Below are 17,484 nucleotides of genomic sequence, written 5' to 3'. Positions count from 1 at the left end.
TAATGGTGAAAGGTGTGGGTCCAGTTTCAATCTTCTACAGGTTGCCAGCCAGTTTACCCAGCACCATTTGTGAAATAGGGAATCTTTTCCCCACTGAATGTTGTTAATTGGCTTGTCAAAGATCAAATAACGGTAAGTAGCTGGATCCATCTCTTGGTTCTCTATTCTGTTCCAGACATCTACTTCTCTGATTTTGTGCCAGTACCATGCTGTTTTGATCACTATGGATTTATAGTATAGTCTCAAGTCTGGTAGCATGATTCCTCCTGCTTTGTTTTTATTGCTTAGTAATGTTTTGGCTATTCGAGGTTTTTTCTAATTTCATATAAAATGAAGTATTATTTTTTTCAAGATCTTTAAAGTATGACAATGGAGCTTTAATAGGAATTGCATTAAAATTATATATTGCTTTGGGCAGTATGGACATTTTAACAATGTTGATTCTTCCCAGCCATGAGCATGGTATGTTTTTCCATCTGTTAACATCTTCGGCTATTTCTTTTCTTAGATTTTCATAGTTCTTTTTGTAGAGATCTTTCACGTCCTTTGTTAGGTATACTCCCAAATATTTCATCTTCTTTGGCACTACTGTGAAAGTAATAGAGTCCTTGACTGTTTGTTCGGCTTGGTTATTGTTGGTATATATAAAGGCTACAGATTTATGGGTGTTGATTTTGTAGCCTGAGACATTGCTATATTCCTTGATCACTTCTAAATGTTTTGTAGTAGAATCCCTAGTGTTTTCCAGATATACGATCATATCATCTGCGAAGAGTGAAAGTTTGATCTCTTCTGACCCTGTGTGGATACCCTTGATTGCCTTTTCTTCCCTAATTGCAATGGCTAAAACTTCCATTACAATGTTAAAGAGCAATGGAGATAATGGGCAACCTTGCCTGGTTCCTGATCTAACTGGAAATGATTTCAATTTAACTCCATTCAATACGATATTGGCTGTGGGTTTGCTGTAGATGGCCTCTATTAGTTTAAGAAATGTCCCTTCTACACCAATTTTCTTAAGTGCTCTGATCATGAAGGGATGCTGGATATTATCAAAAGCTTTTTCTGCATCAATTGAAAGAATCATATGGTCTTTATTTTTAAGTTTGTTTATGTGTTGAATTACATTTATAGATTTACGTATATTGAACCAGCCTTGAGACCCTGGGATAAATCCGACTTGGTCATGGTGTATAATTTTTTTGATGTGTTGTTGGATTCTGTTTGTTAGGATCTTATTGAGTGTTTTAGCATCTGTATTCATTACTGATATTGGTCTATAATTTTCTTTTCTTGTTGGGTATTTCCCTGGTTTGGGGATCAAGGTGATGTTTGCTTTATAGAATGTGCTGGGTAATATTCCTTCTTTTTCTGTATTTTGGAAGAGGTTTAGTAATATAGGTAAGAGTTCTTCTTTAAATGTTTGGTAGAATTCTGACGTAAAGCCATCTGGTCCTGGGATTTTCTTTTTAGGGAGATTTTGTATAGTTGATGCTATTTCAGAACTTGATATAGGCCTGTTCAACATTTCCACTTCGTTCTGGCTAAGTCTTGGTAGGTGGCGTGCTTCCAGTTATAGGTCGATTTCTTTCAGATTTTCATATTTGTGAGAGTAGAGTTTCTTGTAGTATTCGTTAAGGATTTTTTGAATTTCTGAGGGGTCTGTTGTTATTTCATCATTACCATTTCTGATTGATGAGATTAGAGATTTTACCCTTTTTTTCCTGGTTAGGTTGGCCAAAGGTTTATCTATTTTATTGATCTTTTCAAAAAACCAGCTTTTGGATTTATTGATCTCTTGTATAATTCTTTTGTTTTCAATTTCATTTAACTCTGCTCTGATTTTGGTTATTTCTTTTCTTCTGCTGGGTTTGGGGTTGGAGTGTTCTTCCTTTTCCAGTTGCTTGAGATGTCCCATTAAGTTATTAACTTCCTCGCTTTCCGTTTTCTTGAGGAAGGCTTGCAGTGCTATAAATTTCCCTCTTCGGACTGCCTTTGCAGTATCCCAGAGGTTCTGGTAATTCGTGTCTTGATTGTTGTTTAGTTCCAAAAATTTGGTGATTTCCTTCTTAATCTCGTCTATAACCCATCTATCCTTCAGCATAAGGTTGTTTAGCTTCCATGTTCTTGTATGGGTATGCAGGTTCCTGTTGTTATTGAGTTCAACTTTTATTCCATGATGGCCTGAGAAGATGCAAGGAATAATTTCTATTTTTTAAAATTTGCTGAGGTTAGATTTGTGGCCTAGGATGTGGTCGATTTTGGAGTATGTTCCGTGGACTGATGAGAAGAATGTATATTCAGTTTTGTTGGGATGAAATGTTCTGTAGATGTCTGTTAAGTCCAGATGTTGAATGGTTGAGTTTAAATCTAAAATTTCTTTGCTTAGCTTCTTTTTGGAGGATCTATCCAGCACTGCCAAAGGGGTGTTAAAATCTCCAACTACTATGGAAGTGGAGGAAATCGAGTTGCTCATGTCTGTTAGAGTTTCTCTTATAAATTGAGGTGCATTCTGGTTGAGTGCATAAATATTAGTCATTGAAATCTCATCATATTGAGTATTACCTTTAACAAATATGAAGTGTCCATCCTTATCCTTAATTATTTTGGTTAGTTTAAAGCCTATTGCGTCTGCGAACAGGATTGCAATGCCTGATTTTTTCTGCTTTCCATTTGCCTGGAATATAGATGACCATCCATTCACCTTGAATCTGTATTTGTCTTTGAATGTAAGATGCGATTCTTGTAGGTAGCAGATATCTGGCTTGAGTTTTTGTATCCAGTCAGCCAATCTGTGCCTCTTTAGAGGACAGTTTAAACCATTCACATTAATTGAGAGTATTGATAAGCCTTTGGAGAGTCCAGTGGACATTTTTAATCCTTTTGCGACTGTGGAAGTTGGAATTTGATCAAAATTTTCTGGGTGAGTTTACTTTTGTGGTGGAGGATTATGCTGGTCTTTATGGAGGATAGATCTGAGAATATCCTGGAGAACTGGTTATCGCAAATTTCTTCCACATGTGAATGTCATTGAAGTATTTAATTTCTCCGTCATAAATGAAACTCAGTTTAGCTGGGTACAGGATCCTGGGTTGATAGTTATTTTGTTTTAGGAGATTAAAAGTCGATGACCATCCTCTTGTAGCTTGAAAGGTTTCAGCAGAGAGATCTGCAGTTATTCTGATATTCTTCCCCTTGTAGGTAATGGTTTTCTTTCGTCTGGCAGCTTTCAGAATTTTCTCCTTCATATTAACTTTAGTGAAATTGATTATGATGTGTCTGGGGGATGTTTTATTTGGGTTGAATCATGCCGGAGTTCTGAAACTGTCTGCTGTCTGAAGTTTGGAATCTCTTGGCATGTCTGGAAAGTTGTCCTTCATAATCTCATGGAGAAGAGACTCTGTGCCTTGTGAAGCCACTTCTTTGCTTTCGGGGATCCCTATAAGACAAATATTGGTTTTCTTCAAATTATCCGAGAGCTCTCTGAGAGAGTGGTCTGTTTTTGCTCTCCATTTCTCTTCTTCTTTGAGGGTTTGGGAGCATTCGAAAGCTTTGTCTTCAATGTCAGAAATCCTTTCTTCTGCTTGCTCCATTCTGTTACTGAGGGATTCTACTGTGTTTCTCAGATCTTTGAGGGATGCAACTTCTTGTCTCAATGTGTCGAAATCTTTGGTCATTTGGTCTTTGAATCCATTGAATTCTTGAGATAACTTTTGGAATTCTAATTTGATCTTATTTGCTATCCAGATCCTGAATTCAATTTCTGACATCTCAGCTATTTGTTTGTGCATGGGGTCTTGTGCTATTTCTGCCCCATTGATCCTTGGGGGAGTTGATCTACTCTGATTATTCATATTGCCAGAGCTTTTCTGTTGATTTCACCTCATGATTGTTTTTCACCATTGCCTCTGGTCATCCTCAGAGTTGGGGAGGTGTCTCTCCAAGATTAGACCCCAGTGGGATCACTCTATTGTTGCTGGATCTTTGTAGGGAGTGACCCTGTGTTGTTCCTCTGGGGCTGCTCTAGCTAGGGAGTTCTGGTTGTGGAAACAGCTCCGGTTTGTGACACACCCGGATCCAGCAACAGGGCTGGGGGTGGTGTGCACGGTTCTGGGAGTGCCAGGCGCCCAGTGACTTTGGCACAGAGAGCCCAAGGTTCCAGCAGTCTCTGGCCAGGAGAAGAGCTCTGCGCAGAGGCAGGGAGGGCTCCAAAGGTCACACAGCTACCAGAGTCCCTGTCCAGATGAACAGGCTAGTGTGGAAGCTGGGAGGACACAGGAGGCAGGACGCAGGGTTGCGTGGCTCCCGCAGTTCCTGGTCAGGGAATGTGGAGGCCTGGTGGGTGCGGGTCATGGGTCGGAGGTCGCTGCACAGCTCTTATGGAGGTGGGCGGCACCAAGCCCAGGAGTTTGAGGTTGCTATGAGCTGTGACGTCATGGCACTGTACCCAGGGCAACAGCCCAAGGCTCCAGTGTGCCAAAACCGTCTCACTCTGCCCCTAAGGATTAAGGCTGTAAGCAGCTCAGTCCCCGCCTTTAGGCTGCCCAGTCAGTAGGTTACTTTGACCTGCCCAATCCTTGCTCTGAGACCCTGAGGGCAGAGCTTGCCGGGGCAGTACTTTCACAATGGCTTCCTGCGCTCAGCTCAGTGGCTTAGTCTGGGGCCCCAGACAATGCCCAAAGTTCTCCACACTCCTGCTCAAGGTCTCCCCAAGGCAGTTCAACTGAGTGCCAAGTCCAAGAACATCGAAACAGTTCACAGGTAAGGCCTTTCCAGTTTGCAGTCTCACTGCTGCTTGTACTTACAGTTGCCGGCGTGATTAGGTCAATCGAACACACGCAGCCACTTGCCAGTTTTCCACTGTTTTTGTCCTCCTCCTGGGGTCCAGAAGTCCTTTGCTGGCTCCCTGTATCCTCAAAGGGATGATTATAGGCAGATCCCACCGGCCAGAGATGCCTGGAGTCTTGTCTCCCCAGACTCACTGTTCCCAGTTGCAGGGAAGCTGTTACTCAGCCGCCATCTTTAATCTCACTCGATACTTAGGTTTCTTGAGTATCTACTTCACTTCCTTGGTTGTGTAATAGAAATAGTCATATCTAGCTCATTGGGTTATAGTGGAAATCCAAGGAGATAAAAACCATGTTGTTCTGTTACCAAGGGCACAATAGTTGTTAAGACATTGTAGTTTCTCCTTTTCCCTTATGTCTTTGGGAATCCCTGGTAAAGTCTAAAGTCCTGGTCTTCCTGCTCTCATGGTATCTCATTCCCATATTGAAAACACATTTCCCAGTGCATACCCTCAATATAAATGACATATGGGTAACACCATATCACTGTGCACTAACTACTAGCATACTCTAATATGTCTTATAGATAATTTTTCGAGACAGAGTGTCTTACTCTGCTGCCAGGCCAGAATGCAGTGGCTTCATCATAACTCACAGCAACTTAAACTCTTGGGATCATTTGATCATCCTCCTGCCTCGACCTCCCAAGTAGCTGGGTATGCAGGTACCTGCCACAACAGCCAGATAATTTTTCTGGTTTTAGTAGAGACAGGGTCTCACTTTGCTTAGGCTGGTTTCAGATTCCAGACCTCAAGTGATCCTCCTGCCTCAGCTTCCTGGAGTACTGGGATTATGGGCATGAGCTACCACACTGGGCCATATGTCTTGTATTTTAAAGATAAAAATTAATGTAGATTGAAATTCTCATTATTTCTTCCGGTACCCAGTGAATCACATTGATTGGTATTCCACTCTTGGGTGTACTCACAGCCCACTTTAGAGACTGCTCATCTCAGTTTTCTCCAGACCAGAGATGGCTTCTTAATATGTCTGGGCCCTGGTCCAGTTTTCTCTAAATTGCAGAGTTTTTGAAGTTGTGCAAAGATCTCTTGGTTGCACAGCATGAGCTGGAGATTCTTGATGGCCTCAGTTGACCTTTACCCTCTAAACTATGTTCTGGGTAAAGGAAGCTTTGAGGGAAGTTTTCATCACTCTAAATTTATACTGATAATAATAGAGCCATTCTTGAATAAAAATGCAGAATCATGAATCGTGATCGACATCTGCCTGTCTTATAATTGGCTGTAAATTAGGAAAATATTTTCATAAAATGTGAAATTAGATTCTTTCTTTCTAGCTCTAGCTTTAGCTCTTATCTATAATTTTTGAAAATGAAATTTAAATAAATTGATCCAAGTTAACTTTGAGTTAATATGATCCGAATCCTACTGTGTACTAGGTACTATTTTGGGAACTGGGCAAAGGCACCAGTGATGAAAAGTTTTCTTTTCCATAGTTGATGGCAGTCTATAGAGAGGGATAGCATGATGTCCATCATAGTGGTATGTGCATTTGAGCTTTGCAGTTTATCATGACATGTCACAGACTTGCTGTAATGTCTCATGATGAGCTTTCTTCTTGCCATCATGCTCATCTCTCTGTTTGCCATCCCCCAATGATATTATTGTCCTTGAGATACTTTGTTGGTCTTGCTCAGTGAAACTGGGTCCTGGTTCCCTTGAGAACCTTCTCATTTTCTCTGAGTTTATTACTCATCACCTTCTCTCCTGTTAGTTGAATTGCTCAACTCAACCTACTCACATTGCACCATCTTGTTCTTTGTGTAATATTGAGGAATGGCAGTTTATTTAGTCAATGCCTGTCAAGCTTATTACACATACAAGGTGTGGCCCAGCATATGCCATTCACTTTGGTCTGTTGTTGTCACTCTGCTTGACTTAGACTGTGTGGGTCAATCAGTATCATCCTAGACCTGATTAACCAAGGAAATGTTAAATGATGTGTAGGCATACATGTGTACAATTTTGTTACATACTGTATATGTGTGTATTCTTTTAACTTATATACAAAATGACATATTACATATTATTTAATATTTTATGGTATGTCTATATTTCATTTGCATATATGAAGCCTATATTAAAATAACCTAAATGTAAAATGTTGCTAATTACTAATAGTTCTGCAAAAATTTCATCTCATCAGAATTCAACCTGTATTGAAAATAAACATAACTATTGTGCCATCTTCTATACTAAATTTAAACTATTTTCAATTACTACCCAATTTTGACCTTGATTTTTCCAACTGAGTAAAAATAAGTAGAAACAAGCTCAGACTGGGCCTTTTCGCAGTCTTAGAAGCCTTTCCCCCTATTTATTTACTGCTTTGCTTTGTCAGTTTGTTCTGCTTGTTCACTTGGTGAACCTGGCTTATTATTGGGGCCTGCATTCTGTTAGTCTGATCTTGTCAGGCTAAAATTTGGCATTCTGTCTACAAATATTTGTCTACTGCGTAGACTCCCTCTAATTAATTAAAAAATCATAGTTTTGCCAGAATTTTGTGGCAGTCTGAAATTTCATGACTGCAAACAGAGGAGTGCAATGTATATATAATATGCATGGCAATTTTTATATTTCTATGAGCCAACATAATTTTAGTTCTGTGCTTGCATTTGATTTTATAAAACAAATTTCCTATTGAATAGTCAGGATAAATTCAGTTGAAATAGAAATTTCCCTCCTTTTCCCAGGACTACCTAACAGTTTCAGGAAAGTTTTCATAATGTCATGGTGCTAAGGGATGGGGCCTCCTGGTCTGTCATTTATTGACCTTGGTGTTGTTGAGATGTTTCAGATTCCTTCTGATGTCAGTTTCCATTGTCATGGGTCACTTTGCATCTTCTTTGTTGCAACTATAGGTGCATCAGCCCTGCAAGCTATTTCCCAGCTTTCCAAAGCAACCCATCAGGTGGATGTTGGTGTTTGGCTGGGACCCTGAGAATGGAGGCAGGAATTTTTTTGCTTGTATATTGCCAAATATACTGAGGATTCTATTGTTCCCCAATTCCCATCCATGGCCCTTGGTACTTAGCTCAATGGGATGGGTTCAGGATACCTTCTCCTGGTCAGTTACCAGGTCCTCTGATGTTCTCTCTTGCCTTTGGCCTGGAGGCCTTTTATGTACTCTGCAGTGAAAGAACTGGCTCATTTTTATGCTCATTCTCTAAATTGTTCACATAATAATCTTAATGCTCCAAGTCCCTTAGGCCTCTGGCTGTGGATGCTGCTTTTCCATATTCAAAACCTACTTTCAAAAAGAAGTAACTATTTTTTTTTCCTTGTATGTTTTAAATTTCTGTTCTGAAACTCTGAAGCTGAGAGAATGTTTTACTTCTGTGGGTATTTCTGCTTGTAAAAATCTTCACTCAATACTGTGAACACTCTTGGTGCTGATTTAATGAAGGGAATGGTGGAATGATAGGCAGGCAATCCCAGAGGCAAGGATTAATTTTCCCAAGTATGATGATGTCCTGCGCGTTGGGATGCTAGTTGTTCAGTGAACACACATTGATCACCTGTAGTGCTGCAGGTCTACAGTTAGTATCCAGACCCTGTGGGTACCTACATTTCTCTTAGTGCCATTTATTTAGACGAGAAAGCCATTCTGATTGTCACTGGTTAATTCAAGTCCCCCTGTTATGGGCCATCAAAGCACTTGGCACACTACTGTTAGTGACACTTGTCATCCTTAACTAAATCATATGTTTGCACCTCTTTCATGGAAGATAGTAAGCAAGGTGAGGGCAAGTGCTGTGGGTCCTGATGCCACTGAACCTGCAGCCTGGCCCTTGCTAGATCTTAATCATTATTGCTGGAACAAATACGTAATTGAGTAAACTAATTTAATGTAATTACCGTGATGAATATTAAGAGGTCTCTTGATCCCTGGCTTGAATGCCTCTGTTCCATTTACACCTGAGGGGACATAATGTTTCATTTTGCTCTTTCACATTGATTGTGATGCCTTTTAAAAAATTGTTATTTATTTATTTATTTTTTGAGACAGAGTCTCACTCTGTCGCCCTGTGTAGTGTGCCATGGTGTCATCTTAGCTCACAACAACCGCAAACTGGTGGGCTCAAGTGATCTTCTTGCCTGAGCCTCCCGAGTAGCTGGGACTACAGGTGTCTGCCACAACATTAGGCTAGTTTTTCTACTTTTAGTAGAGATGGTGTCTCACTCTTGCTCAGGCTGGTCTTGAGCTCCTGAGCTCAGTCCACCTGCCTGCACCTCCCAGAGTGCTAGGACTACATGTGCGCGCCCCTCATCCAGCCCTTTCTAAAACTCTCAAGCATAGAGTTCTGTTTCCCTCAGATGACGCCTCTCTTTTCTTGCTCATTAAATATTACTTATCACTGAGAGCTGAGGTTCAGAGGACCTCCTTATGGACTCTACATGCAGTTTATGAGAAAACTGTAGTTATTGCTTTTTTCTTTTTTTAAAAAAATAATTACTACTTTGTGTTCTTCCTTGTTATTCTTAGCTGCAATGTCACTTCCCAGTAAAGCACTTTCAAAATTGAATTAGATTCTTTCTGTGTAATGTTTCATTGTAGGCTTTATATTTTCTTTCTAGAACTTGTCACAATTTTTAATTAATTTAGAATTACATGCTTATTTTTGTGATTATTTGTTCAATGTCTGTCTTTACCACTGGTCAATAAAAGCCACAGGGTGGGGTGGAGGGTAGGTGACAACCATGTCTTTTTGTTCATTTCCTGTCCCTGGGACCTAACATAATGCCTCATACACAGTAAGTACTTAAAACATATCTGTTAAAGGAAGAATTAGTTTGGAGCAGGTTAATCATGAAAAGAATTTCAAACTAGAGGCCAATCCCAATTTTTCCAGCAGCTCACTGAGAGGTCCCTTGTCATCAATGTTGGTTATTTATTTTGGCTGCCAGTTGCTGAACCGTTTCAGTGGTTAAGGAATTTCCAACATTCGGTTGGGAGTAGGAAGAGTGATGTGTCCTTTAATTTAAAAGATACTGAAAGCCCAGACATTCATTTCCCAGAGCTGCCCTGCAGCTAGAGCCCAGCTGTGGACTCTGGGTACCAGCTATCAGCCTGTCTCAGTAACTGGTGACATCAGATCAAGGGGCAGGGAGAGCTCTCCTGAGGCCAAGGCTGTAGCAGCAGCAGTTTCTGCATCAAAACCAGTTCAGGCAGTCATAGTTCTGGGTATCATTTCTGTCTGCTTGGCCTCAGTTTTAAGGCAGCATTCTGCAGTGATGCTTTGTATTAACCAATTTCCTTTAAAAAGATTTCTTTCCTGCCTCACTCAGCCAAAGTCAATTTTTGTTGCTTGCAACTCAGAATTTCGACTAAGGTACTTAGGGCAAACCATTTAATATGTCTCTGGGTCTTACTTTCCTCATTTATGAAAGGAAGGGAATTACATGATATCTTAGTTACCTTCTGAAACTCTGAGGTTCTATGAAAATGGTAGATCGATTCTATTTTTAAAATGTCTGTGGCTATAGCTTTTCTTACTATAACCATCTGGCCTCTTAATGTGGTGTCTGTTCCCCTCTGAGCTGCACATCTCCAGCTCAGGGGTCTCTGTCATGAACAGTGAAGTCTCCCCTGTTGTTGAACCAACATACTTGCAAACCATTTTCTGGTTTTTAAGCCAGCCACTGCCTTATTGGGCAATGTTGTGTTCAGTCTTGGACCCAAACCCTAAAGCCCAGATGCAGAGAGTGACATCATCTGATTTGCCTCCCTCCTTTCAATGGCTGCTTTTGCTTGTTTACAGAGTGGTTGGTTATTTTAAGCATTGAGAAAATTGCAGCTGGGAAGTGTGGAATTCTTGTTTTTAATTTCTTTTCTTTTTTAAAAGTATGAATTCATATTTTTTTTGCTTAGATTCCCAACCAGGGCTAACACATGGTAGGTGCACCAAAGATCTCAGAAATTTTTTCTTTACAAGTTTGTGGATGAGGGTCTAGGTCAGTTGGGCTTAATTGTCCTTCTTGTTGATAAAATGGAAGGAAGAAATTCAAACTAGACATGCTTAAAGTTGTCCTTCCTTCCTTCTTTCCTTCCTTCCTTCCTTCCTTCCTTCCTTCCTTCCTTCCTTCCTTCCTTCCTTCCTTCCTTCCTTCCTTCCTTCCTTCCTTCTTTCCTTCCTGTCTGACTCTGTTGCCTTGGGTAGAGTGGTGTCTTAGCTCACAGAAACTCTTGGCCTCAAGCAAATCTCTTGCCTCAGCTTCCCAAGTAGCTGGCATTACAGGTGCCCACCACCACAGCCAGCTAGTTTTTCTATTTTTAGTAGAGGTGGGGTCTCACTCTTGCTCAGGCTGATCCTGAACTCCTAAGCTCAAGCAATCCCCCCACCTCTAGCGAAGTGACACCACCCTTATTTTTATATATATGAGGGACTCGAGGGCCTGAGAAGATGGGTCACTATTGTCACATTTCCCACCGCATGTGTGTGACTCAGTTTCAGGTGACTTCACATGTAGAACGTAGTAGTCTTATACCTGCATGCACCACCTCGTCACTATCTTTTAATCTCTTATTCCTGCTGGTTGGGAGGAAATCTCTATACTTGCTGTCTAGGCCCAAGATAGAGAAACCAAACTGTACTATCCCGGTGCTCCTGCCAGTGGGTGCTGTCCTGAGGCAGGCAGGACCCTCTTCCTTCCTGTTCTCTCACAGATGCAGTGATCTCTCCTGGCAACCTTGTCTCACCCTAGCCATTGAATTATCTTTGTCATCCCTAGTCTAACTGGTTCTGGATGTGATTTGGTCTTTTTTTTTTTTCTTTTTCTTTTTATCCCCTCTTTATGTGATTAGGTCTTCTTATGAGTGGAAATTTTTTTTCTGGCTCTTTGGTCCTTATTTTCAGCCTTGACTTTCACATTAATTAATTCCCTGTCCTCTCATCTCTTGCCTCATTTAAGATAGCATGCAGCTGCAAATCTTAGCTGAAGTCTTAGTCACATCTGAGCAAAGAAGCCTGATGGGAAGACTTGGGCTCCCTTTCTGACATGGTTGTTCACAGAGAATCCGGGATTTTGCCCCACTCACACTGGTCAGTGGAGCCGATCCATAACTGGTACATGAATCATGAAGATACCAGAATGTCTCCCTGCCAGTGTCTTTTCACATGATTCCATGCTGCTTCAGCATGATAAGAGAGGGCGGGAAGTCCCTTCATAGAAACCTCGTCTGCTGGAATGGCTCAGATGTTTTGGACCCAAAGGCAGAGCCATATATAACTTGGATTATTTACTTTCAACCTCATTATTCTGTTATTGCTTTAATTGCTTAATTCACTGGAATCGAGCAATTATGAACAACATTGCTTTTGTGACAAAATACCAGCTTGAACTAGAGCTGGAAAGTGCCTACATCCCTGGGTCCTCTGCAATAAGATGTGCTTAAAATGAACTGGGTTGCAGATGTGTGATTCTTTTGTAGCAGCTAAACACATACTCTGTGAATTTCCTCCCACAAAACCTGCCTAATTTAGGATTTGAAGTTTTACTGCTTTTCCAGTGACCCAAAAGACGGTGATAAAAGTGAAGTATTTAAAAAATAAACAACTTAGAACAATGTGAAGAGTACAGGTGCCTTGTTAGAACTAGCCTAAGAATATCCAGAGAAGAAATTTTGGAAAATAGAAATGAGGACGCACTTAGAATTGAGGAAAGTGAGAAACATACTTATGAAAAAATTAAGCACATTCCAAGCTAAGTAGAAAGTTCTGGAAAACATAAAGTGTAACACGAAAGTTTGGAAAATGTTCTTAAGTGTACCTTAAAATAGATTTAATATTTTAATGTTTAATATTTTGCAGAGTATATTTTATAATGGGAAAGTTATAAACAATGAGCATGACTCACACTAACTTTGTAATCATTTCAAAACATAAATAACGTTCTGTAGTATCTTTTAGAGTTAGCTTTTTCTCTCCTTACTTTAAGCTCAATTTTTAGTCTTTCGGTTTAATGTGCTTAGCTTTATTCTAATCCCAGAAAACCATAATGATTCATTTTCTGTGTGTTTATAAAACCGTGGTATATTTAATTTTCCTATGTTCTTTCAAAAAGGATAACATAATGCAAATATTTTAAGTCTTTCCTGTTTCCCAATTGCACACTCCTATAAAAGTAGAAAATATGTAAAATGTAGAAAATATTATGGACTAAGTGTTAATCTATTTTTTGTCAATGGCTTTGGCAGCAGCACAGAGAACGGCTTTTGAGATACTGTGAAATCATCGTATGACTCATTAAAGAAGCAGAGATGGAACTATGTTAAGTCTCCAGACATCTGCTAAAGCAAGCTTTATTTATATAGTTAGTGTTTATTTGGGGATTTAGAAAAACAAGGCCCTCAGTGTGATCCTTGAGGCATCCATTTACAAACAAAAGTCATACAAACCAAACCAAAATAAACCAAATAAAAATTTCCCTTGAGCAAGCTTCCCTGGAAAGATGGAGAACACCGGCGGGGACCTGCACAGTGCATTAGTCCTTGACGGTCCACAACTGCTAAGCACAAGTGAGAGTTTTGGCTCAGGACCCTAAAGCCAGGCTGGGGAACATGCAGATAGAACAATACGATAGTTGTCCTCCCACTGAGGCCTGCTGACATGCACACATGACCTCATTGTAAGAAAATCACGTCCAAAGTTCTACAAGAGAAAAACATTCCCAAAATGTCATTGCTTTATTTATTTTTAAATACATTTTGTGTCTCATTCCTTATCATTGATGCTCAGTGTAAGTTATCGTGACCTTGATGTTGGGAATTGTTGTTTAACTTCTTAAATCTGGGGATGAGAGAAAAAAAGAAGCGATGCCTGGCATCAGAGAGCTCCATCCTTATATCTTCTGAGGGTTGTAGGGAACTTGGGAGATTAAAAACATGACCCACTTTTCCTAGAACTCCCTTATAAAAAGCCAAAGATGGGTCTGATCAAGATCTGTTGAGTCACGTTCTGGTCTCTGTGCCTACTAGTGTAGCCAGAGGCATGTCGTCCTCTGATTCGGTAGACTTGGGTTATGTGACACCTGTGATGTCAATCAACTCCATAGAACAAGCAAGGGTGCAGAGGGACACTGGGGTTGCTAAATTAGAAGATAGTGGGAAGACGAAAGTAAAAGGAAAGGAACAAACAAAATGGAAATCCATCTCACAGAGGGCTGACTTGAATGTGGTTTCCTTATTTACTTTACAGGAAGAATATTCTAGTAGATAATAGGGTAAGGATACATTTAAGTTAGCATTAGTGAAATTAGTCAATTAGGGCCTGAAATAGCTGAGGTTTAAAATAAAAACCAAAGCTTTGACTTTGTCAATATCAGCACTCTACTTAAGACTTTTCTTCTTTCTTTTCCTTTTTTTTTTTGAGTTAGAGTCTTGTTGCCCTTGGTAGAGGGCTATGGAGTCATAGCTCACAGCAACCTCAAACTCTTGGGCACAAGTGATCCTCTTGCCTCAGCCTCCTGAGTAGCTGAGATTACAGTTGCCTGCCACAATGCCTGGCTATTCTTTAGAGACAGGGTCTCTCTGTAGCTCAGGCTGGTCTTGAACTCCTGAACTGGAGAAATCCACCCACCTCATCCTCCCAGAGTGCTGTGATTACAGGTGTGAACCACTGTGCCCGGCCACTTCACTTTCCCTAACCAAACTGCTCAGAGAAGAAATTCTATGTGAGCAGGATTGTGTCTGCTTTGTTTATTCCTTTAACCTCTAACCCAAACACACAGGAGATGCTGAATTATACTTGTATTAGTTGATTCAGTGAATGGACAGTGATCTTTCCACCTCCTATTTCTCCCTGCTCCATTGTATTCTACAGGTTGATCTTAAGTGGTGCTCTTACCACATTTCCAGCTCAGAAAACTGCTACTGTTGCAAAGCTTATAGAACTAAGTGCAAACTGGTAATCTGCTAAAAAGAACCCTGACTACCTGGATGTAATCTTTTTTTTTTCCAGCCTCATCTCCCTTTGTTGCATTCTCATACCAAAGTGAATTGGTCACCCATTCATATACACACTCCCACGCTCCTATCTAAGCTTTTGCTCATGTTAGTCTCACTACTATTCCAGTATTTCTTCTTGCCAAGGTGCAGGTTATATGCTGCACCTTCCATAAAACTCTTCTCAATTTGCCCACTAGGATGTAATTTGTCCTCCTTTGAGCTGGCACTTAAATCACATGCAGCCTTGTAGTGGAGTTATTTGTGTTCCAGAGGGACACAACTCGGGCAGCATGGTACACTGGTATTCCCCACAGCACTTGACATAGTGTCTTGCACAAAGGATTTGCTAAATGGGTTGTAAACTGAAGTGAGGTGATGAATAGGGGTCAGGTAGGTAGTCACATAGCTAATTAGGACTCCATTATTAGAGGATGAATTGCAGATGGTAAGAAACTGGTAAGGTTGTTTAAAACCCTATCTCTAATTATTATTTGGTTTGAAACTTAAGAGACCCAGAAGGTAATTAGAATTTTGTGAGAGAGAAAAATGCTTTTTGGAAAGCATCTTTTGGAAAAATCTCATTTTATACACTGGTGCCACATTGGCTGAATCTCAGTGACTCTAATTTACTTTATACCTAGTGAATTTCTATCTGATCCTCAAACTTGGGAAATACTTGAGCCAAAAAAAAGCATTTAATAGAAATTTCCATAGATGCATATTAGAATTTCAAACCAGGACAGAGTTTCTCAGTTTCCTGAGGCAAATGTGGATGATTTAAAATTTCATCAAGGTGAACCTATTTTCCATCAAGTTTTTAAGTGAATGTGGGTTGAGAAGTCTGGAAAACTCAGGAGTACTTATGTCTTTTTGTCATAATTCCTTGCTCAAAGTAGGGACAGTCTGACAGCTTTTTGGGGGTTATATTTTGGGTCTTTGGGTATATTCAAATTCCAGAGTGGAGAATGGCTAAGATGCGGTGAATAGGGTAAGACTTGTAGTCACTTCTTCTGGCTGAATTTCACAGACGTCCATATGAAATGCCACGGCATTCTACTGAGGGCGGTAAAGTGAGACTCTGTCTCTACAAAAAAAAAAAAAAAGAAAAGATTCCTACAGACAAGATAAACGACAGATTTTTGTGGGTATGAAGAGGCCACCTGTTCCTCTACACCTGTCAACTCAGACTCTCGTCCCTTGCCAGGGTTCTTGACTCTGTTTCCTGTGATCTTTTCCTTGTCAGGTGGCGATGTTGATCTGTGCTGGCTTCCTTATTGCTTGGATTCCTTATGCAGTGGTCTCCTTGTGGTCAGCTTTTGGAAGGCCAGACTCCATCCCTATCCAGCTCTCTGTGGTGCCAACCTTACTTGCAAAATCAGCAGCGATGTATAATCCGATCATCTACCAGGTCATTGATTACAAATTTGCCTGTTGCCAAACTGGTGGTTTGAAAACAACCAAGAAGAAGTCTTTGGAAGACTTCAGGTAAAATTTCAGAAGCCAGAAGTAAATCACACTCTCTTTGTTTCAAAATCCTGTGATGTTTAAGCCACTCGGATGCGCTGTCTTTTTATTTTTTTATTTTTTATTAAATCATAACTGTATACATTGATATGATCATGGGGCATCATACACTCGCTTCATAAACCATTTGACACATTTTTATCACAGTGGTTAACATAGCCTTTCCGGCGTTATCTCAGTTACTGTGCCAAAACATTTACATTCTACATTTACCAAGTTTCGCAAATACCCCTGTAATATGCACCACAGGTGTGATCCCACCGATCCCCCTCCCTCCACCCCCCCCCTTTCCCACTTCCCCCTATTGTTAAGTTGTAGCTGGGTTATAGCTTTCATGTGAGAGTCCCAAATTAGTTTCATAGTAGGGCTGTGTACATTGGGTACTTTTTCTTCCATTCTTGGGATACTTTACTAAGAAGAATATGTTCCAGCTCCATCCATGTAAACATGAAAGCTTATCTCTTAGGAGTAGTATAAGAACTTTATTTTCTGCTCATCAAAATTCCCATAATCAAGTAATGAGATATGCAAGGGTTGGATGACATGGACAGATAGTGAGAAAAGTGATTTTGTTTTTGAGTCTGGGACAACTAAGGTTCATAGCTGTGTCTGTTTGAGCAACCACTGTGTATCATGGCTCCTTATCTGGGGCCAATTCCATTTTACTGCAAGTATACCATTTTACACGGCATTGATCCAAAATTAAGGTCTTACAACAGAGTGATTCTTTTGACTGGGACATCACTCCCAGCAGCTAAGAGCATAGGAGGAGGAAGGGAAGAAAGGAGACAATATCTTTGCTCTGTGCCAGGTTCTTCTATTTTATTTTCACAAGAGCCCCCGATTGTTCTTTTTCTTTGTCAGATGAAGAAACTGAGTGAAGTTCAAGTAATGTTAAGGGGAAGGAAACAGCACGTTTACAAAAACATAAAATAGCAGAGCAGGGACTTAAATTCGGATCCGCTGGGTTTCAAAACATGTTTTTTCTACTCAATGAACTAGAGAGTTTGGGAATCCAGCACCATTTTTCCCAAAGGCCCAGAATGCACAGGGTGAGTAATGAGTTTGGGGTGCATGGTGGATTAGCAGGGACAGTCTCAGCAGTAAAAAAACAGAACAGGCACCTGAAGTCAGGGCCTGAGGTGAG

General features: G+C 40.4%; 1 protein-coding gene across 1 annotated transcript in view; it reads left to right on the top strand.

Annotated features, from left to right (window-relative positions):
- OPN5 (opsin 5) overlaps positions 1-17,484 on the top strand; it is a 48,449-nt gene that overhangs the window by 16,284 nt on the left and 14,681 nt on the right. Inside the window, exon 5 of the mRNA XM_053602862.1 lies at positions 16,057-16,298. Coding sequence (XP_053458837.1) covers positions 16,057-16,298 — 242 coding nt within the window. The remainder of the gene's footprint in view (positions 1-16,056; positions 16,299-17,484) is intronic.

The sequence above is a fragment of the Nycticebus coucang genome, chromosome 9 (assembly GCF_027406575.1).
Source record: "Nycticebus coucang isolate mNycCou1 chromosome 9, mNycCou1.pri, whole genome shotgun sequence".
Lineage (NCBI taxonomy): Eukaryota > Metazoa > Chordata > Mammalia > Primates > Lorisidae > Nycticebus > Nycticebus coucang.
The sequence above is the reverse complement of the archived record's forward strand: the minus strand, read 5'-3'. Positions and strand labels throughout refer to the sequence as shown.